The sequence below is a fragment of the Anthonomus grandis genome, chromosome 22 (genome assembly GCF_022605725.1).
Source record: "Anthonomus grandis grandis chromosome 22, icAntGran1.3, whole genome shotgun sequence".
NCBI classification, from domain to species: domain Eukaryota; kingdom Metazoa; phylum Arthropoda; class Insecta; order Coleoptera; family Curculionidae; genus Anthonomus; species Anthonomus grandis.
In genome coordinates, this window is record NC_065567.1 from 31,723,439 (window position 1) to 31,745,826 (window position 22,388).

At 32.3% G+C, this 22,388-nt stretch overlaps 1 protein-coding gene across 2 annotated transcripts in view; it reads left to right on the forward strand.

Moving 5' to 3' along the window:
- LOC126748125 (myelin transcription factor 1) overlaps nt 1–22,388 on the forward strand; it is a 141,620-nt gene that overhangs the window by 23,201 nt on the left and 96,031 nt on the right. For both annotated transcript variants that reach the window (XM_050457150.1, XM_050457151.1), the window contains exon 2: nt 17,776–17,825. In XM_050457150.1, coding sequence (XP_050313107.1) covers nt 17,776–17,825 — 50 coding nt within the window. The remainder of the gene's footprint in view (nt 1–17,775; nt 17,826–22,388) is intronic.

Here is a 22,388-nt window from a genome sequence, read left to right on the forward strand (position 1 = left end):
ATTCGGAAAAAAGTCAATTTCTGACCCCGTTTTTGAGACCAAAAATGGGTCCTAAAAATGCAAGATCTCGGCTAATATGGGAGCTACGACTTTGCGGATAGTCTCGTTGGATTCAGAAGAACGAAACTAAGTCAAAACCGTTGGAATTTTCCCAATAGTGCCCATAGAAGCCGAGATATGGACCTCCAAAGTTTGGGATTTTTCATTTTTAGGGTATACCCCCCCGTATCAAATTTTTCACCAAAAATTGATTTTTTTCGAATTGGAACTAACTATACCAGTGGCTTGTTCCCATCACCTACAACACGAAAACACCGGGTTATAATGAGTTTCGACAAAAACTAAGGGAATTATAGCACTTTGAAAATGCGAAAAATCGATATTCTTTAAACCCGAAAATAGCTATAAAAATCCCTATCAGCGGCTTATTCCCATCACCTACATTACGAAAACACCGGGATATAACGGAATTCGACCAGAAGAAGTGGAATTATAGCACTTTAAAATTCGGAAAAAAGTCAATTTCTGACCCCGTTTTTGAGCCCAAAAATGGGTCCTAAAAATGCGAGATCTCAGCTACTATGGGAGCTACGACTTTGCGAGTAGTCTTGTTGGATTCAGAAGGGCGAAACTAAGTCAAAACCGTTGGAATTTTCCCGATAGTGCCCATAGAAGCCGAGATATGGACCTCCAAAGTTTGGGATTTTTCATTTTTAGGGTATACCCCCCCGTATCAAATTTTTCACCAAAAATTGATTTTTTTCGAATTGGAACTAACTATACCAGTGGCTTGTTCCCATCACCTACAACACGAAAACACCGGGTTATAATGAGTTTCGACAAAAACTAAGGGAATTATAGCACTTTGAAAATGCGAAAAATCGATATTCTTTAAACCCGAAAATAGCTATAAAAATCCCTATCAGCGGCTTATTCCCATCACCTACATTACGAAAACACCGGGATATAACGGAATTCGACCAGAAGAAGTGGAATTATAGCACTTTGAAAATTCGGCAAAAAGTCAATTTCTGACCCCGTTTTTGAGCCCAAAAATGGGTCCTAAAAATGCGAGATCTCAGCTACTATGGGAGCTACGATTTTGCGAGTAGTCTCGTTGGATTCAGAAGGACGAAACTAAGTCAAAACCGTTGGAATTTTCCCAATAGTGCCCATAGAAGCCGAGATATGGACCTCCAAAGTTTGGGATTTTTCATTTTTAGGGTATACCCCCCCGTATCAAATTTTTCACCAAAAATTGATTTTTTTCGAATTGAAACTAACTATACCAGTGGCTTGTTCCCATCACCTACAACACGAAAACACCGGGTTATAATGAGTTTCGACATAAACTAAGGGAATTATAGCACTTTGAAAATGCGAAAAATCGATATTCTTTAAACCCGAAAATAGCTATAAAAATCCCTATCAGCGGCTTATTCCCATCACCTACATTACGAAAACACCGGGATATAACGGAATTCGACCAGAAGAAGTGGAATTATAGCACTTTAAAATTCGGAAAAAAGTCAATTTCTGACCCCGTTTTTGAGCCCAAAAATGGGTCCTAAAAATGCGAGATCTCAGCTACTATGGGAGCTACGACTTTGCGAGTAGTCTCGTTGGATTCAGAAGGGCGAAACTAAGTCAAAACCGTTGGAATTTTCCCAATAGTGCCCATAGAAGCCGAGATATGGACCTCCAAAGTTTGGGATTTTTCATTTTTAGGGTATACCCCCCCGTATCAAATTTTTCACCAAAAATTGATTTTTTTCGAATTGGAACCAACTATAGCAGTGGCTTGTTCCCATCACCTACAACACGAAAACACCGGGTTATAATGAGTTTCGACAAAAACTAAGGGAATTATAGCACTTTGAAAATGCGAAAAATCGATGTTCTTTAAACCCGAAAATAGCTATAAAAATCCCTATCAGCGGCTTATTCCCATCACCGACATTACGAAAACACCGGGATATAACGGAATTCGACCAGAAGAAGTGGAATTATAGCACTTTGAAAATTCGGAAAAAAGTCAATTTCTGACCCCGTTTTTGAGCCCTAAAATGGGTCCTAAAAATGCAAGATCTCGGCTAATATGGGAGCTACGACTTTGCGGATGGTCTCGTTGGATTCAGAAAGACGAAACTAAGTCAAAACCGTTGGAATTTTCCCGATAGTGCCCATAGAAGCCGAGATATGGACCTCCAAAGTTTGGGATTTTTCATTTTTAGGGTATACCCCCCCGTATCAAATTTTTCACCAAAAATTGATTTTTTTCGAATTGAAACTAACTATACCAGTGGCTTGTTCCCATCACCTACAACACGAAAACACCGGGTTATAATGAGTTTCGACATAAACTAAGGGAATTATAGCACTTTGAAAATGCGAAAAATCGATATTCTTTAAACCCGAAAATAGCTATAAAAATCCCTATCAGCGGCTTATTCCCATCACCTACATTACGAAAACACCGGGATATAACGGAATTCGACCAGAAGAAGTGGAATTATAGCACTTTGAAAATTCGGAAAAAAGTCAATTTCTGACCCCGTTTTTGAGCTCAAAAATGGGTCCTAAAAATGCAAGATCTCGGCTAATATGGGAGCTACGACTTTGCGGATGGTCTCGTTGGATTCAGAAGGACGAAACTAAGTCAAAACCGTTAGAATTTTCCCGATAGTGCCCATAGAAGCCGAGGTATGGACCTCCAAAGTTTGGGATTTTTCATTTTTAGGGTATACCCCCCCGTATCAAATTTTTCACCAAAAATTGATTTTTTTCGAATTGAAACTAACTATACCAGTGGCTTGTTCCCATCACCTACAACACGAAAACACCGGGTTATAATGAGTTTCGACAAAAACTAAGGGAATTATAGCACTTTGAAAATGCGAAAAATCGATATTCTTTAAACCCGAAAATAGCTATAAAAATCCCTATCAGCGGCTTATTCCCATCACCTACATTACGAAAACACCGGGATATAACGGAATTCGACCAGAAGAAGTGGAATTATAGCACTTTAAAATTCGGAAAAAAGTCAATTTCTGACCCCGTTTTTGAGCCCAAAAATGGGTCCTAAAAATGCGAGATCTCAGCTACTATGGGAGCTACGACTTTGCGAGTAGTCTCGTTGGATTCAGAAGGGCGAAACTAAGTCAAAACCGTTGGAATTTTCCCGATAGTGCCCATAGAAGCCGAGATATGGACCTCCAAAGTTTGGGATTTTTCATTTTTAGGGTATACCCCCCCGTATCAAATTTTTCACCAAAAATTGATTTTTTTCGAATTGGAACTAACTATACCAGTGGCTTGTTCCCATCACCTACAACACGAAAACACCGGGTTATAATGAGTTTCGACAAAAACTAAGGGAATTATAGCACTTTGAAAATGCGAAAAATCGATGTTCTTTAAACCCGAAAATAGCTATAAAAATCCCTATCAGCGGCTTATTCCCATCACCTACATTACGAAAACACCGGGATATAACGGAATTCGACCAGAAGAAGTGGAATTATAGCACTTTGAAAATTCGGAAAAAAGTCATTTTCTGACCCCGTTTTTGAGCCCAAAAATGGGTCCTACAAATGCAAGATCTCAGCTAATATGGGAGCTACGACTTTGCTGATGGTCTCGTTGGATTCAGAAGGACGAAACTAAGTCAAAACCGTTGGAATTTTCCTGATAGTGCCTATAGAAGCCGAGATATGGACCTCCAAAGTTTGGGATTTTTCATTTTTAGGGTATACCCCCTGGTATCAAATTTTTCACCAAAAATTGATTTTTTCGAATTGGAACTAACTATACCAGTGGCTTGTTGCCATCACCTACAACACGAAAACACCGGGTTATAATGAGTTTCGACAAAAACTAAGGGAATTATAGCACTTTGAATATGCGAAAAATCAATGTTCTTTAAACCCGAAAAGAGCTATAAAAATCCCTATCAGCGGCTTATTCCCATCACCTACTTTACGAAAACACCGGGTTATAACGGAATTCGACCAGAACAAGTGGAATTATAGCACTTTGAAAATTTGGCAGAAAGTCAATTTTTGACCCCGTTTTTGAGCCCATAAATGGGCCCTAAAAATGCGAGATCTCAGCTACTATAGAAGCTACGACGTTGGGGATGGTCTCGTCGGATTCAGAAGGACGAAACTAAGTCAAAACCGTTGGAATTTTTTCGATAGTTCCCATAGAAGCCGAGATATGGACCTCCAAAGTTTGGGATTTTTCATTTTGAGGGTATACCCCCATGTATCGAATTTTTCACCAAAAATTGATTTTTTTCGAATGTGAGCTAACTATACCAGCGGCTTGTATTTATCACCTACATTACGAAAACACCGGGTTATAACGGAATTCGACCAGAACAAGTGGAATTATAGCACTTTGAAAATTTGGCAAAATGTCAATTTTTGACCTCGTTTTTGAGCCCAAAAATGGGTCCTAAAAATGCGAGATCTCAGCTACTATGGGAGCTACGACTTTGCGAATTTTTCACCAAAAATTGATTTTTTTTATCAAGTAGATCACGAAAATACCGGGTTATAAGGGAATTCGAGCAGAACTACGAAATCTAGTATTTTTTCGACCTCGTTTTTGAGGCCAAAAATGAGCTATGGGTGTGTCTATCTTTTGCGAGATGTTTTTGAAAGGGGCTTCCTAAAGTTTATCAAAACAATTTTTTTTTTATTGTCGCTAACGAAGAATTAATTTTTAAAACAATTTTTAATATTATTTCTGTTTTTTAATATTATAGTCTGACATATTAGACGATGTTGTCCCTTCTCAGGATTCTGGTAATGCTACTGTCCTGGTATTATTGGATTATTGCAAACCTTTTAACATGCTTAGTCACAGTATTATGTTCGCTCTTTTGAAGTATGTTCACCACTTATGTGGCAAAAAATTTTAAATTTTTGTCTGCGACTTATCTTCGACGTACCTTGTATTAATTTGTTTTTTTTTAATAAAATTATAAACTATAGTTGTCCTCCATACCTGTACCAGAAGATAAAATATAGAACAGGGGTTCACAATGAAAATATTCGTAGACTAAACCTTCCTATAAAACCTATTCAAAGAACTGAGCCATTTAAAAATAATTTCGTGATTAAATAGCCTATTTAATAATAAATCATGCAAAGTCATTAACGTCTCTCTATCAGTTCCGTATTTCTAGAAGAAAATTAAATAAATTTTATACATAAAGTGCTAACAAATTTTAACTCCCTGATCAGTCATATTCCTCGTTTCGTATATTCTCTTCTAATTAATTATAGGTTCTCTTAGTCGGTAGAATATTAAAGCTATTATTTTACTTTTAATGATTTATACATACTTGCATTACTTTTTTTTTTAATAAGAAACGTATTTTTTTTTTAACCATATTGCTTTAGCGCAAGCAGCTGCTTGTATATAAAGCAAGTTAATATAGCTGTTGGCTTAATTTTTTTTTGTTTTTTGTAATATTTTATATTGGTTTTTTATTAAATGCATAAATCTTTACTAAAATATAAAACAAATTACAAAATGTCACTATAAGGTTTTTAGAAAGACTGTTTCAATATAAGCTAGTGGTATAACGAAATGAAACGAAGCAATTTCAATATGCCATTAATATTCATGCGGCCTCGTCCAAATTGATATCCAAATACAATTTCCGCAGTCAAGTCGGAAACGTTTTAAACTTTTAAATTACCCGATGCGGGATAATACTTAATTCGGCACGTCAGATCTCATCGTCATCTCATCTACATATGTTCTAGTCAGCCTCCGTTTTGTTCCTGAAAAGGACTTATTACGAATGCAAAATATTCCATTCATATTCAAAATTTTATATCCCACTTCTGCTACTAATTTATTCGGCTATAAAAGCAGCGTCGCCGATTATTCGTGTAAATAAAGCGTTTTTAGGAAATCTGAATGCAAAAAGTCCATTCAAGCCCCCAAAAAGGCGGATTGTGCAATATGCGAGTTTTTCCTTAAGAGTTTTTAACAAATGCCATGTTTTTAAAAAGTTGATTTCTTTTTATTAAATAAATGTGGCATCAGCGCTTTAAAGAATCTCCCCAGGCTTCTTTCGTTTCTTGTTATCTCTTTAAGGAAATCGGGCTAATTCCTCCTTCTTGTATATTTTAATAACTAAATCCAAATCAAAATATAATTTCAGATTGCTTTCGGTTCAATTTGGGAAACTGCCGTGTCTGGATTAAATACTAAGTCGCCGAATTAAATGTCTTTTTTGGGAAAAATAAGATAAGGGTGTGTCTATCTTTTGCGAGATGTTTTTGAAAGGGACTTCCTGAGGTTTATCAAAACAAAATGGAATAAAGATTTGTTAAAGCGGCAGATTTAAATGCCTTTTCGCTAAAAAAATATAACGAGATATAAATGGATCTCTTTTTTTAATTAAAATAAGTATTTTTTTAGTTAAAATGCGTTCATATGTCAGGGACAGTCCAAGATATGACAAGAATTAAAAAAATTAATGAATTTTGGAAAAAATCTTTATAAGGTAAGAGTTTCTTCGCAATGAAGTTAAATAAAGTTAAAAAAATAATAAATGTGTTTTACTGTATTGGATTCAGGTTGAAGGAAAAAGCTTTAAGACAATCAAGTCTATATTGCCATTTTGGATGCCCATATATGTAAATAATGCATAATTTAAATGGATATGACTAACAAATCTTTATGGTAGAAATAAAAAATAGGTATTTCCCTATTTCCTGAGGCAGTTAATAAGCAGAAATAAATGTCTGGCAAGTACTTCTTCTGCTTTTCTACATACGGTGTATTCCAAGGAACCTATCCATTTAAGTTATGCATTATTTACATATATGGGCATCCAAAAATGGCAATATAGGCTTGATTATCTAAGAGCTTTTTCCTTCAACCTGAATCCAATACGGTAAAATACATTTATTATTTTTCCAACTTTATTTAATTTAATTGCGAGTTTAGTTGTAAATATAATTGGTGAATAATTGACTAATAAATGAGATAAAATTGTGGACTCCATAAAAAGAGAAATTTTGATATTATTCACCATTGAGCGGCGAAACAAAGGGGCCTTAACGACTTACCCGTGAGGATCTAGTTGATGGATCTTCGTGCACTTTATAGTTCTCATGAATTTGAGGCGCCTCTGTATACACTAATTTTGAGTTTACCACAAAAACCGAATAAGTGGACAACCTCTAGCTGAGTACGACTTCTGTCCCCATAACCAATCGTCATTAAGATTTCAATCTTGTGGGATTCGGATAAATAAGGCATTTTTTCAATATTAATATTTTTATAAATTTGTTCACATTCTAATTCTGTTTGACTAAGTGGACTTAATTTTGGAATTTCCTCAAGTTCCCAAAACCTTTTTAAGATTGAATTAATATTATCTAAAGCGGTTAAGCTAACAAACGAGTATACTGAATTAACAGTTTGAGGACTAACATTTCCAGCTAATATCCAACCGTTTATGGCCATTTACGGCTACAGGATCCCCTTGTCCCCCCAATACATGACCATCGAGCAATGATTTAAAAAATATATCAGCATTTAACAGCAGATCCATAAATCCGGGAACATTAAAATTGGGGTCGGCTAATTTCAAATTTGTAATATGTGACCAATTTTTATTTTCTATAATTGCATACTTGGTATGTTGGAGCAAATACGAGGCAAGACTACAGCTTCTAACTTTATTTTTGATAAGTTCGAATCAGTAGGGCCAATTGTACAATTTACGCAAGCATTACTAACAAGACTATTTTTTCCTATCCCTACTATAGGCAAAGAACACTCAGAAATAGACAAGTTTAAAAATTTTCTACATTTTTCAGTCATAATGTTAATTTGTGAACCACTATCAAATAAAACCCGAATATGTTTAAAGTTTTCATTACTATCAAGAACTTTTACAATGGCTGTGGATAAAAGAACTACTTGATTACTAATAATAATAGTGCTCGATAAAACTGTTTTTCACTATTAACATGAATACTAGTTGATGGTACGTCCTGTATAGGCACGACATTTTTATTTGCAATTAAATTGTGTTCACTAGAAAAATGTAACAAAGTGTGGTGGGGGTATGGACAAATACTACACCTTCCATATGACCTACATTCGGACGATTTATAAAAAGTACCCAAACAATCATAGACCAGGCGAATTAGCTCAAATTTAATAAAAAAATGCACAAATTGCTATCCGGAAACTGACTGTTGGAGTTGGTAGAGGGATTTATAAAGAGTGAAAAAAACGAAAATCCAACAATGGGGTAGTAGGGGGTTGTTTTGAGGGGGTGAAAAGAGGTGGAAAAATATTCTTTTGCAAGTTCCGGCGAAAGTTGACGTCCAATTGAAAAATGTTCAAGAGAAAAGTTGTAGATCATAAGAAAATCTATAATTTTTGTAGAGGTCACTTTTGAACATAACCTCAAAATAGCCAAGATAAATGCGAAAAACCGTTTTTTTTTTCGTTTTTTTCAATTTTAATTTTTTATTTTCACAAAAATAGTTCAATCTTTGCAAAAATTTGTGAAAATATACCTTTGTAGGTCTTAAATAACCTTATTTTTTTTCAGATCGAAATATTATAAACTTTCGGAGATATGCGTTTTTTTCGGAAAAACCCGTTTTTTTTTAAATGAAAATTGTACTTCAGAAAATCATGGTACAGGATTCATCCGGGGCTTATTTTTTTTGTTTTCACATGTACTTTCTTGTGAAATAAATAAACTATATACTTCCCTTGAATTTTTTTTGAAAATTTGAAAGATTTGAAAAAACGTCAAAAAATGCAAAAAAAGTCAAAAATGATTTTTACAGCATAACATTTTTAGAAACTGTTAATTATTTATTTAAATTAGTTAAAAAATCAAAAAACAGATTACACCATTCGATTTTACGGAAAAAAATACAAAAGAAACTATGTATCATAATTTTACCGGAAACATAATTGGACACAGTTGGGCTTTGTACACCGTGTAAATACAATCACATTCTTACGTATTTTCTCGATTTTCATAGAAAATAATTGTTTTTCGAAAAAAATACAAGAGACAAAAATTATTTAAAATCAAATTGTCTACAAATTTTGTTTAAAATATTTTTCGCAAAAATCATTAGTTTGTCAGTTTTAACAAAAAAACATGCAAAAAAGTCAAAAATCGTTTTTAACATTGTAAATTTTACAGTTATTCTTAATAATTTGTTTGAATTTTTATAAAATTAAAAAAACTAATTACATAATTTTATTCTACAGGTTCTACAAAATTTTATTATTTTTATACGAAACTAGATTTTTATTATATTATGTAGCGTATCACAACTTACATTATGGAATATTACAAAATTACATCAATCTTTTTCTTTTAGACAAAATCATAATTTCTTGCTCATCATCCGTACTTTCATTGAATTCCGTGTTTCCTTCATCTTCATACTCTTCTTCAATATCACTGAATTGTTCTTCACATTCTGGATCCAAATTAATGCTTGGCTGCTCTAATTCATAGGAAATATCCTCGGAATCACTTAGATCTTCCACAATTTTTTCAGTGTTACAACAACTATCTGAATTCTGACATTTTACACATAATACCGTGCATTTTAATCCGTGTTTGCGGCATCCGCATCTATTTGTTGAGCAGCTTGTTTTACAATTACACGAGATTTTTTTCAACAGCTCTTCAGGTATGACTGCGATGTCAGTGAAGCGAGGCACGATTATTTTAGAAGTATCATCAACTACTTTCTTCCAGCCCCATTTGGTAGCGCTTAATTCATGTCCCAGCCAGGTTTGCAGTTGATAATACGTTCTAAAACAGTGCTGGCTAGCTGCTCCAACAGTTGGAGGTAACTTTTCCAATTGAAACGTAGATTTTGCAGTCAATACCTGGTACTGCTGAAATCGCAAATCATTCAGAGATGAGGTTGATTTAGTTGAATTGTAAATAGATGCAATCAATACACAGCCATTTCGAGCAATAAGCTTTGGATCAGAATTCTGTTCATAAAAAGCTGTACTAGTTTAGCTAAATTTGTATTTTTCATCAGCGACTCGACTGTTTTCTTCTTTCCTTTTCTAGCAAACGCAGACGTTGAATCGCAACCGATGAAACAGTGTAAGAATGCAATAATTGAACGGTAATTTGAGAAGTTGAAATTATTTGATGAATATAAGCAGTCACTTACATTTTGTGATCCTGCTTTTAAAAAATAAACTGCAAGATTCTTGACATTTAATTGATGTAATAAAACTAATAAATCAATATCTTGACCAATAATAATGACAGTTTTTTTATTAATTTCTGTCATTTCTATTGCTGTGTGAACGATTAAAACATCTGCGTCTTCTCTAGCTTGTTTGATCGAATATCCTTCAAATCGAAAGGCTGCAGACAACCTCTTTATTTTTGTCAATCGACAAAAACTTGTCTTGTGCAATTGTTATTTTAGTTTGTGGTTCAATATGAAAAGAAGGATAACTCGCCGTATTTTTTCGTCAAAAAAAATTATTTTCTATGAAAATCGAGAAAATACGTATGAATGTGATTGTATTTACACGGTGTACAAAGCCCAATTGTGCCCGATTAAGTTTCCGGTAAAATAATGATACATAGTCTCTTTTGTATTTTTTTCTATAGAATCGAATGGTGTAATCTGTTTTTTGATTTTTTAACTAATTTAAATAAATAATTAACAATTTCTAAGAATTTTATTGCTGTAAAAATCATTTTTGAATTTTTTTGCATTTTTCGACGTTTTTTTATACGGGAAGTTTATAGTTTCTTTAATTTATAAGAAAGTACATGTGAAAACAAAAAAAATGAGCCCCGGATGAACCCTGTACCATGATTTTCTGAAGTACAATTTTCATTAAAAAAAACGTTTTTTTCCGAAAAAAACGCATATCTCCGAAAGTTTTTAATATTTCAATCTGAAAAAAATTGAGGTTATTTAAGACCTACAAAGGTATATTTTCACAAATTTTTACAAAGATTGAACTATTTTTATGAAAATAAAAAATTAAAATTGAAAAAAACGAAAAAAAACTGGTTTTTCGTATTTATCTTGGCTATTTTGAAGTTATGTTGATACATTTTCTTATGATCTACAACTTTTCTATTGAACATTTTTTAATTGAACGTCAACTTTCGCCGGAAATTGCAAAAGAATATCTTTCCACCCCTTTTCACCCCCCTCAAAACAACCCCGTACTACCCCATTGTTGGATTTTCGTTTTTTTCACTCGTTATGAACCCCTCTACCAACTCCAACAGTCAGTTTCCGGATAGCAATTTGTGCACTGTTAAAGTCTAATTCGCCTGGTCTATTAAGACAAAGTTTCTTTTGCTTAACTAAATCATACCTTTCTCATTCTCATTCATTTTTACCTTTTTTTTTTGGTAATTTACCTTAGATATTATTTGCAGTTTCCGATTTTAATCCTGGTTTAATTTCATCAAATAATTCAAGAAAACACGAACGAATTTCTGCCACATAAGAATCAAAGTTTCTATAAGTTTGTTGATATTCATCAAAATTCACTTCTTCAGTAGAACCTGCAATCACTTCTAATAACTTGGCGTGATATTCGTCAAAATCACTAGTAATATCCGTTTAAGATTCGAAAGCTGCTTTAAAAACTACAGTACCGAGCAAAAGTGGAGAAACATTTTATTTAATAAATATAAAGCCAGAGTAATCGACTATTGCCAATGAACAAATACTCACGTTATTTCTTTAAGTTCAAAGGAATGCAAAAACATATTTGGTATTTATAAATTCTTGCAACAAAAATTTGCTTATCTTTATTTTATGAGGAGCAAAAGTAGAGAAACATTTTTAAAGTTCTTAGTTTATGTTTGCTTATTGAAAGCAATACACAATAATATTTTGTTAATTAATAAAGAATAACCTGTAAATATGCCTCGAGGTATTACTTTGGCGTTATGTATAAAACAGTTGATAATATCAAAATATCAATCGGGTATTAAGCAAGCAATCATTGCTAAGCAGTTAGGATTAAACTGCTCAGTCGTTTCCAAAACCATAAAGTTACACCGCATTAGGAACTCATTAATAAGTCCTTTAACTGGTAGGCCTAGAAAAATGACGCCTAGAGTTGACGAGAAGATTTAATCCTTAGCTCTTAAAAAACCATTTAACACAGCAGTGGATATAAAATCTCAACTAGACGATGTAAATATTAGTGTCCATACAGTTCGAAGACGTTTAAGGGACAGTGGCTTGCCGGCAAGAAAACCATCCAAGAAACCCTTCATTTCGAAGAAGAATCGAACCGCCCGACTTCAATTTGCACATGACCATTTAAACTGGTCAAAAGCAAGATGGAATACAGTATTAGTTTCGGATAAAAGTAAGTTTAATTTATTTTCTTCTGATGGTATTTTATGGGTCAGGCGTCCTAAAAATAAAAGAGTTCATCCAAAGTATACTTTGGGCACTATGAAGCATGGAGGGGGAAATGTACAAGTGTGGGGTTGTTTCTCTGGTATGGAAATGGGCCCCATTGTCAAAATTGATGGGATTATGGATCGGTTTAAACATTTAGAAATTTTAACTGATAATATGTTGCCATATGCAGAAAAAACATGTCATTGCAATGGAGGTTTCAACACGACAATGATCCGAAGCATACAGCTAAAATTAAAAAAAAATTTTTTGAGGACAAAAAAATAACTGTTGTTAAGTGGCCAGCTCAGAGTCCTGACCTTAATCCCATAGAGAATCTATGGGATTGAGTTATATTTTTTCTTTAAATATGTGTTTCTCTATTTTTGCTCCCTGTTTTTTTTTAATTAATTTACATATGGCTTTATAATAAGTAGAATTATATTTTATATGTTTTATTTTTATTATCTAGTTTAATGTAGTATTATAGGATAAAAAATTTTAGTTAACTTTAATAAATTAAATTTATTAATTAAAAAAAAAAGTTTCTTTATTTTTGCTCGGTACTGTATGTAAATAATGCATAACTTAAATGGATATGACTAACAAATCTTTACGGTAAAAATAAATAGGTATTTATTTTTCAAAAATAGGTATTTCCGTATTTCCTGAGGCAGTTAATAAGCAGAAATAAATGTCTGGCAAGCACTTCTTCTGCTTGTCTACATATGGTGTATTCCAAGGAGCCTATCCATTTAAGCTATGCATTTTCTTATACAAAAAAAAATGTTTCTTTGAGTTAAAATTAAGTTAGTAAATAAATATTAAATTTTTCTTTGTCAATTAATTGTTTTTCATTGATTTTTTGTTAAAAATTCTATCTAGTTGTAAATATAATTGGTGAATAATTGACTAATAAATGAGATAAAACTGTGGACTCTATAAAAAGAGAAATTTTGATATTATTCACCATTGAGCGGCGAAACAAAGGGGCCTTAACGACTTACCCGTGAGGATCTAGTTGCTGGATCTTCGTGCACTTTATAGTTCTCATGAATTTGAGGCGCCTCTTTTTACACTAATTTTGAGTTTGTAGAATTAAGGTTTTTGTGGTACCCGGAAAGATGGTGGTACCTTCAATGAACAAAAACGAGAGAGATACTGCCGCTTATTGCAATTAAAAATTCTTCGCGCATAGCGCATATCGCATAGGCCATCTTTTTTTACTAACGCGCGAAGATACCGGGTGCAATGATATATTAAAGTTACTTTATTCATTCTTTGCAATAATCAATTATAGATTACTTTGACTGATATCAATCCCAACAAAAAATAATTCTCCATACTATAAAGTATTGACCAATAATATTTAAGAGATATCATCTATTTATAACCTTTAAACTACATTGAAATTATTAGTTAAGTAAATAATAAGTATCTACAAATTTCGATTAAAATTATGCATTTTTTCAACGAAAAAAAAATATTTTTCAGAATTTCAAATTAAGTTTTACTGTATTGAATTTAGGTCGAGGTAAATAATTAAAATCATATTTGTATCTGTAGTATTTGTACTGTAAATATTATTGACAAATTTTTAAATATTTACCTTTTAAAAATAAAAAATTGATTTTTCCAAATACCTTGAAGAAGATATTAAGTAGAAACACGTGTAACGCAAATCTTACTAGAGTTTTATTCTAAATCTAAATAATGCTAAATATGACAATAAGTTGTACTTAATAATTAAATGGAAACAATTAATTCTTTTTTCTAAATTTTCTAAAAATTCAAAAATTTATCCTGGGTCGGTTTTGAGTTTCAAATATGTCAAAGTTCATCAAAAGTCATGTCTCATGGATTTTTATTTCAAAATTTCAATAATTCCAAAAAAACTTATATATATATATATATATTCTTCAAACACAAATTCAAAACAAAAAAATTGAAATTCCATTAAAATGAATAAAAAATCACAAAATATAAAATTTAAAGTTTAGGGAATTCTCTTAAAAATCTAAAAATCATACAAACTACAATATTTTTTATTCGATATATTAAAAACCAATGAATTTTCTTCTAAAGTTCCAAAAATGCTCAATAAATTTTCATTTAAATTCGTAAAATTCCAATTAAAAGAAAGTATTAGAATTTCGATAGAACTCAAAAAAATCAGAAGATTTAAAAAAAATTAAACCTTAATGAAGCTTCAAAAATCTTATTAATTTCATAGAATCTGCTTAAGAATTAAAAAATCAGATATAAAATACAATAAGTTTAATTAAATATTTTAAATATTACTTAATTTTCCAAAAATCAATGTTTCCTTAAAAATTACCAAACTCCTTATTGGCTTTTAATTAAAATGAATAAAAAATAAAAAACATTAATTCAATCAATCCGTATTTCGCTTTGTAGTCATAAAACTGGTCTGTCTTGGTATGTCTTGGATCATACCGACCTAAGTTATGCATTCTTTTCGACAAAAAATTAATTGAATTTTAAATTAATTTTTACTATATTGAATTTAGGTAGAAATAAAGAGCTCTTACAATTAAACCTCCTCCTGCTTCAGTACGGCTGAAACTGTTGGATAGATGGAATCCAGGCAGAGAGTAACTTTCTACTGCTTGTTGAGGAAGCCAATGCTCTGATAGATATATTATATTAAAATTCTTGTTTTCAATCTGGATTTCCAACTCATCCAATTTTTTTTTCAAACTTTGGATCTTAAGGGACAGCATTTTGTGTATGCGGGCAACTCCCTTTAATTTAGATTCTGGTTCAGATTTTTCCGTCCATCTAAAAAATTCCGTCCAAGTGAGAAGTTAAACCTTTCAAATGCAACATTCTTTGGCTAGAAGAAATTGCTGAAGATGTATCCTTTAGTTCTGGAGTCACTCCTATCATAAACTTTTTTTGTCTGATTGGTTTTGTTTCGGGATACACTGTTTAACGTAGACATCAGTGCAATTGCTATGCTTGGTAACGTAATTTTTTATGTTCATTTCGGTGATAGTTTCATTAATTTTTGATAAGAAGACCCATACCCTTCTATTTTGTTGGGCAGACGTGGAACCTAATTGTGTTTCATGATCTTCTCGACTTCCAATTTTAAGGTTTTTTTCCTAAAAGATTGACATTCTTGTCTTTCTTGATGTTATTCGAAGTTTCGCCTCTTTGATAGGGATTCTGTTTCAGAGTTTCGAATGTGTTGCTTACGAGATTTTTTTGCCTTTTGCAAGCACCCAGGCATCACTATTTTTTCGGCGATTTTAATGAAAAGGCGGCATCGGCCAGTCTGGGTACTAAGACCATACTCGAGCTACCGCTATCTTCACGTTGTTCAATGACTGATAACATTGATGACAGTGACACTTCAGTTTGTTTTTGTTTATTTTGTTTTCCCGCCAATTTACTAAGATCGTGGGGCCCTGCTTGCGACTGAGGCAGGTCCTGTTCAGAGTTTTTTACTTCCTTAGGGCGCATTTCCTGCTCGAGAGTCTGTATTTTTTGGATCAGCAAAAGATTATTCGGCTGCAGAATAGTGTTTTTGCTTGACAATTCATCAAGCAGTTTTTTAAGGTAAACAATTTCTATATTGAGTTTTTCCTTCGTAATTTTTAATTTATCTTTTAATATTTCAATTTTCTGCTCACCTTGTTGGACCAGAGCTTCCAGATTACTTATTTTAAGTTCTTGACTTGCCGATTCTTTTGTGGGTTAAATTAGGTCTTGCATACAACAAATCATTCTTGAATCATCAAGAGGTGTTCATTTGGGGAAAATATCTTGATAGGCACGATTTGTGATAGGTTTCCCATAAACTATACATATTGTGTAGGCACAAACTTGCGTTTTACAGCACTCAAACGTATTTTTTGCCGGAGCATTGTTTGTTATTTCTTCGTTTGGTGGCGCCATCTTTAAAATGTCGTTATGTATGCTACATAAAACACATATATGTGAATTAGAATGCATAACTTAAATGTATATGATTGACAAATTTATAAATATTGACATTTTAAATAAAAAATATGTTTTTCCGAATCCACAGAAGAAGGTAATAAGCAGAAACACGTAAATCTGACTAGGTTTCAATAAATCCTATTAGTCACAGAATCAGTTCTTTCAAAATTTCAAAAAATAAAAAACTGAAATGAAAAATTGTCACTAAAATCTCAAAAATCTGAATGCTAAAATTTAGATAAACTTATATATCACATTAACGTAATAGTTCTTAACAATGAAAATGATTTATCCAGATTTCCTTAAAATTAAAAAAATCAGAAGTTTAAGAAATCAGATAAATAACAGTTAATTTCCTTAAAATTTAAAAAGTCTCGAATGAACTTAAGTCAGATTTAAAAATTCCAGATAAATTATTCAATTCGGTTTCAATAATTTAATGTTTTTTTTTTTTAATTCCAAAGAAAATAGTAAAAATCCGCATGGATCTTTATTGTAGATATTTACACTATGGAGATTCACTTGGTTCAACATTAAATTGAAATTTTAGATGTTGCTAAAAAGTTGTTAAAAAATCGAAAAATTTGAATAAAATTGTAGATATTTCTAATCTTGGCTTAAGATTTTGACCGCTTTCAAAAGCCACTACTTCAGAAACTGTAAAGGACCCAAAAGGGTTTAAACTAAATCTTTAAAAACCCCAAGAAATCCCTTTATAGTCACATGGATATGCTTAAAAAAAAAATAAAAAAGACTACATTATTAACCCTCGGAGGACTTTATTACAATCGGGCAAACTCAAAATTAAAAAATATCCAATGATAAAAAAAATCGTCGCCCCTAACAAATTGCACTTTTTGATAGCAAATTGCGGTTGATTGACAGGCTGACGCGACCGATGTCGATGCATTGCTTCCAAATTGACTAGTAAATAAATAGGGTGCAATTGCGACACTGAAATAACGTTTTAACATTAAAATCACTAATAACTACTCGGCTGGCTGTGTGAGATTTATATTGCATCAAAGTGCGTTTTATTAATTTTTTTCTAATGTATTATTTTGAATACTTTTCTTAATTTTTAAACTAAAATTATTAGAATTTTAAATTACGTTCCGCCGCAAAAACTCCATTGAACAAGCATGAAAAATCAATTTTTATTTGCGCGGATTGATTTGCCTCGAGTGGCAATATTGAAATTTAGACGGGAAATTATTTCGGCCTGACACTCTTTTGGTTTAAGTTGGGGGTGTTTCGAAGTAAGGCAATTAATTACATAAATTTAAGCGGTCCATTTAAATATTCAAAATGAACTAGATTTACAATTTAAAGAGAAATTAGAATTTCACTAATTTTTTTTTTATTTCAGGTGTTTGATGATTGGATTAATTCGTCGGGAACCGTACAACCTGAACTAAGGTGAGAAGACGTTATTTTAATATTTTGCATTATTGAATTATCTAGTTAATACGATTTACGAAAATTTATCATACTTGGAAGAATATTTAAAAATAGTCCAAAATACACAAACATTTTCAATTATATTATGATATTTAATGTTAAGAAATTACTTAAAATCTCAGTAAGAAATTGAAATATAACTTTAAATGCCTAAGAAGTTACGAAAAAAAACTTAAATGACTTGAATTGGTGCATAATGTTAATAGACATTACACGCATTTTCTATGTTTGATCGATTTTTTAGTGTTTTATGAATATTTATCAATTTAATATAAGCGATATATTTTGAAATAAAATATACTTTGAACGAATTAGGGCTTCAAATACTAAATATTTGGAAAAAGTTCACGTATAAATTCTAGCAAGCGAAAAGTAAAGTGGATAGTAGCTTAATGATAGAGTGTACAGAGGCTTGTCCTGCCAGAAGCGCTTCTGGAAGTACTTTTGTACAGAGACACATGTCCTGCCGGCAGAATTTAAAATAAAACATGCTTGTTTCTACTACAGCACCTGTCCATTGGTTATTAATAAGTTGTAATGCCAAAGCTGCAGCCTTTGCCTCTTTTCCTTCGTTTATTTTAAGCCCTATCATGATTCCAGACTGAACATCAGCAATGGTTTTGCATTCGCAACCGACACTTTTTGGCTTCCTTTGTATTTTTATTACAGCTGGCAAGCCATCGCGTTCATTGTGAAGTCCTTTCCCGTACCACGCAAACATCGATTCGTCGACAGTTACCTTATAGCCCGGGCTGAAAATATCATTCCATTTAGATGTTGTCATATCGAAGAACACTCTGACTTGGTACCAGTTATCCATATTTTCTTCATTGTTAAGTTCTTCAGCAGTAGGCATTGCAAATGCCAGGCAATTGATGATTTCTTCGAATCGATGTAATCCCATCCCAAACCTTTGACCAAAAGCAGGAGCCGGAAACAAACCAGATTCGGTCGCTTTGTATGCAGTGAATTCAAAGTCATCGCATACATAATTCCTAAAGCCTTGTACAGGTCGCCCTTGGTTACAGCTCTTCGGCGCTCCCTCAATCTTCCATTGGTACTTTGGATAATAAGATCTATATCTTCAGACGGAAAAAATGCTGGCCAAAAATCTAACTCAGTCATGTTTGGTACGTTATTAACATATAATTGGGGCTTATATTGCGCATCTTTGAAAGCATTGATGGTCACGGATTCTCCAAAAGTCCAGGTACAGTTACTTGATTACTGTGAGTAACTAGCATATACCTCTCAGATTCTGTCTCCATGGTGGATACTGCATCGTCGTCAGCTGAATTTGAATCAGATGATGCAGAGGAAGACGAAGATGACGTTTGGTGAGGCTCATCATTACAGCTGGATATCATGGCATCAGTAATTTTGCGTCACTAAAATCTTACCCATTCCCAAAAATTAAATTTATATTTCATAAAAAGAGTATTTTAGCCTTCATTAAATTTTCCTAATTTTTAAAAAACATGTACCTGTAATTCTTACCAAAATAATATTGGCTAGCTCCCTGAATAAATAAAATACGGCAATGTAAAAATACGCCGAGATAAAATACAAATAAAATCCTGTACCTCTATTTGCTCTAAATTACAAACATATGCCACTAAAAACTTACCATTATTATTAGCAAGTCGCAGACGTTTGCAACTAATTTTTGTTCTAATTCCCACTCTACTAATGCCATATTTGTTGTTTTAAGCATTTTTTTCACAACGCCATAACACACTGAAGTTTGCCATTTATCCCCAAACTGTGATTTACTACACGAATTATCATTTTTTCAATCAAAAACCGTAGCGGGTGTAAAAAATACGACTTCCATTTTTCACGCGTAACCAATTGACAAGTTTAAACTCTTATAAAATCGGACTCAATACAGATATTGACGTCATTCAAAAATGCGCTTGTAGGACAATCTTTTACAAATCAGAATATATGCACATTTGTTCTGCTGGTAGGACCTAAAGTCTTAATATTTAGCGATTTCTTACGTACTCAAATGTGCCTCATACGTCCTGCCGTAAAATGGAAAAATGGAAATTTTAGGAAAATTTATCATTTTTAATACAAAAAATATATATTGTAACAAAGATCAAATGCAAGAAATAAAGTGAATAATAACTTCAAATGTCTAGAACATAATATGAACAATTAAATTCCTGGATAACATTAAAAATTGCCTTAAACGCCTGCCAAGTATTAATATAAAAAAGTCAAGAAATGACTTAAAATTCCAGGACGAAACTTAAAATGGCCTCAAATGCTTGGAAAATATATCGGAGTACTCAGAATATCACAAAAAATCACTTTAAATGCCTAAGAACACAAAAATAACTTAAGTGACTTTAATGTTGAATTTTAGTTACATTAGCATCCTCGTAATTTGTGCATAACTTAAATGGACTTGATAGGCACTTCATTTTATATTTAAAAATATTGTTTCTAATAAAAGCAATATATTTTTAAATAAGAGGCAACATTTACTTCATCTCTTTACATTTATTTACTATCTTAAAAGTAGCAATAAACATTGGTTGAGAAAAAAAAGCGAAATCCTACATAAAACCCCCAAATCAATCGAATTCTATTAAAATGGCTTATACTGTAAAGAACAAGTGCAAAATACACCGTTTTTCAACCTAGACGCATTAATCGAATTATTAGGTAGAAGTTTTTTCTTTATTTATTATTAAGAGATATTGTTAATCCAAGTTAGAACTTGCTCCATATCTGTACTAATGGTTGTTTCTCTCTTATATATTTTAGGTATTTTATATTATTATATTATTGCTATAAAAATGAGAAAGTTGAGGTATAAGAAAACCATATTAAATTCGAAAAAGAATTCATTGTCATATTTATTGGTGATATAAAATACAGGGTGTTCCATTTAAATTAAGCAACTTGTTGCCTTGTAACAACTGTAATAATTTAAAATTAATTTTTGAACGTCCTGTATAAAAAAGTAACTTTTTTCAAATAAAATGTAAAATTTGATCATTTCATGCTCCTTAGTACTAAAAAAAAGAGGAAACACATATTAAGGAATTTATCATTAATATTGTCTCAGTATTTTCACAAAACAGAAAAGATTTCGAAAAGTAATAAAATAAAATCCTCCTTTTATTGACGATGTAGACTCCAAAGAGCAACTAATATACAAAGTGTTCCATTTAAAAAAACATAACTTTGATATGTTTCTGCACTTTAAAACAACCTGTCTATCATAAAAATAATTTGGAAAGACACTTCTGGAGCGCCTCTAATATTTCCATTATTATTTTTGCTTTGTAGTTTAGCCAAAATATCCGTGTCGTATGTCGTAAATAACCCTGTATAATAATGAACATCAAAAAAAAGTATACAGATAAATTAAAATTTAATTAATATCACATGAGCTCAAAACCTGAATAAGTTTAAAAGTATTATATAAACTAGGTATGCTCAAAAAATATATATTTAACGTTCACTATTTATTACTTAATATGGGCCGTATATTTTAATAATTCTCTTAATATTGATAAATTTTTAACAATAAACTTAAGGTAGTGTGACTGTCACTTAATAGTACGTAGTGTAAGAGTAAAAAGTTAAACCAGGTTTTAAAAACTAACAGGGGTTTTGTTAATTGCTTGGTAAAATGACAACGATGCAAGCGGAAGCAATATAAGTTTTTTTTTGGAAATAAATATAATTTTTATGTGACCCTCCACAATTTCTTCATAATTTACTATTAGGAAAGGTAGCTTATGCAGTGCCTTTGGCCCACTGTGTGTCGTATAAGTTTGATCCAAAGTAACTTTTCAAACGGCTGAGTTGGCTTTATTTTTCCAAAAAAAAAAAAAAATCCCCGCATCTACAAATCAAAAAGCGATTTTTGAATGACAGTCCTATAATTAGAAAAGTAAAGCCGAGCCAGCACTTTCGGGATAAAATATAGTATGCCCAAGAGGTCGTATTTTACCCGTACTCCGTAAGACAGCATAAATCTGGTTATATTTACAGGCAGGTTCATAGATCGGTCCGAGATATCGCTCGGTATGGTGGATTTCTTTAAGATCTCCTTGCCACCATATATCACACGGTATATCACGTCGCGTCGGACCGATAAATCAAGTGGGCCGCATTTTACCAGGTCGCAGGCGGCACCGACATCTCAGAGCAAAGCAACCCCACGCTCTTTCTGATTTTTGCCACAGCGAATTTAAGCCATATTTTTACCCTTCTTATATCGGGACGAATTTATTTTGCGTTTTATTGAGCCCCTGCTCGGATACCCCGCCGATACGGTTTGATTTTTCACCGATTTCAAAATAAGAGGAGACAAGGCAAATAAATTTTTTATCTCCCTTAAGCTGTTTCCGAAAGAGTCGTAAAATATTGGGAAGATCGGTTTATTATATAAGCTGGCGTATTGCGTCCACTTAAATTATGCTCAAATAACCTCGTAGTTCTTTGGGATAGACTAATTATTGTCTTTTTTTTTAATATATTGTAAATTCTTAATTA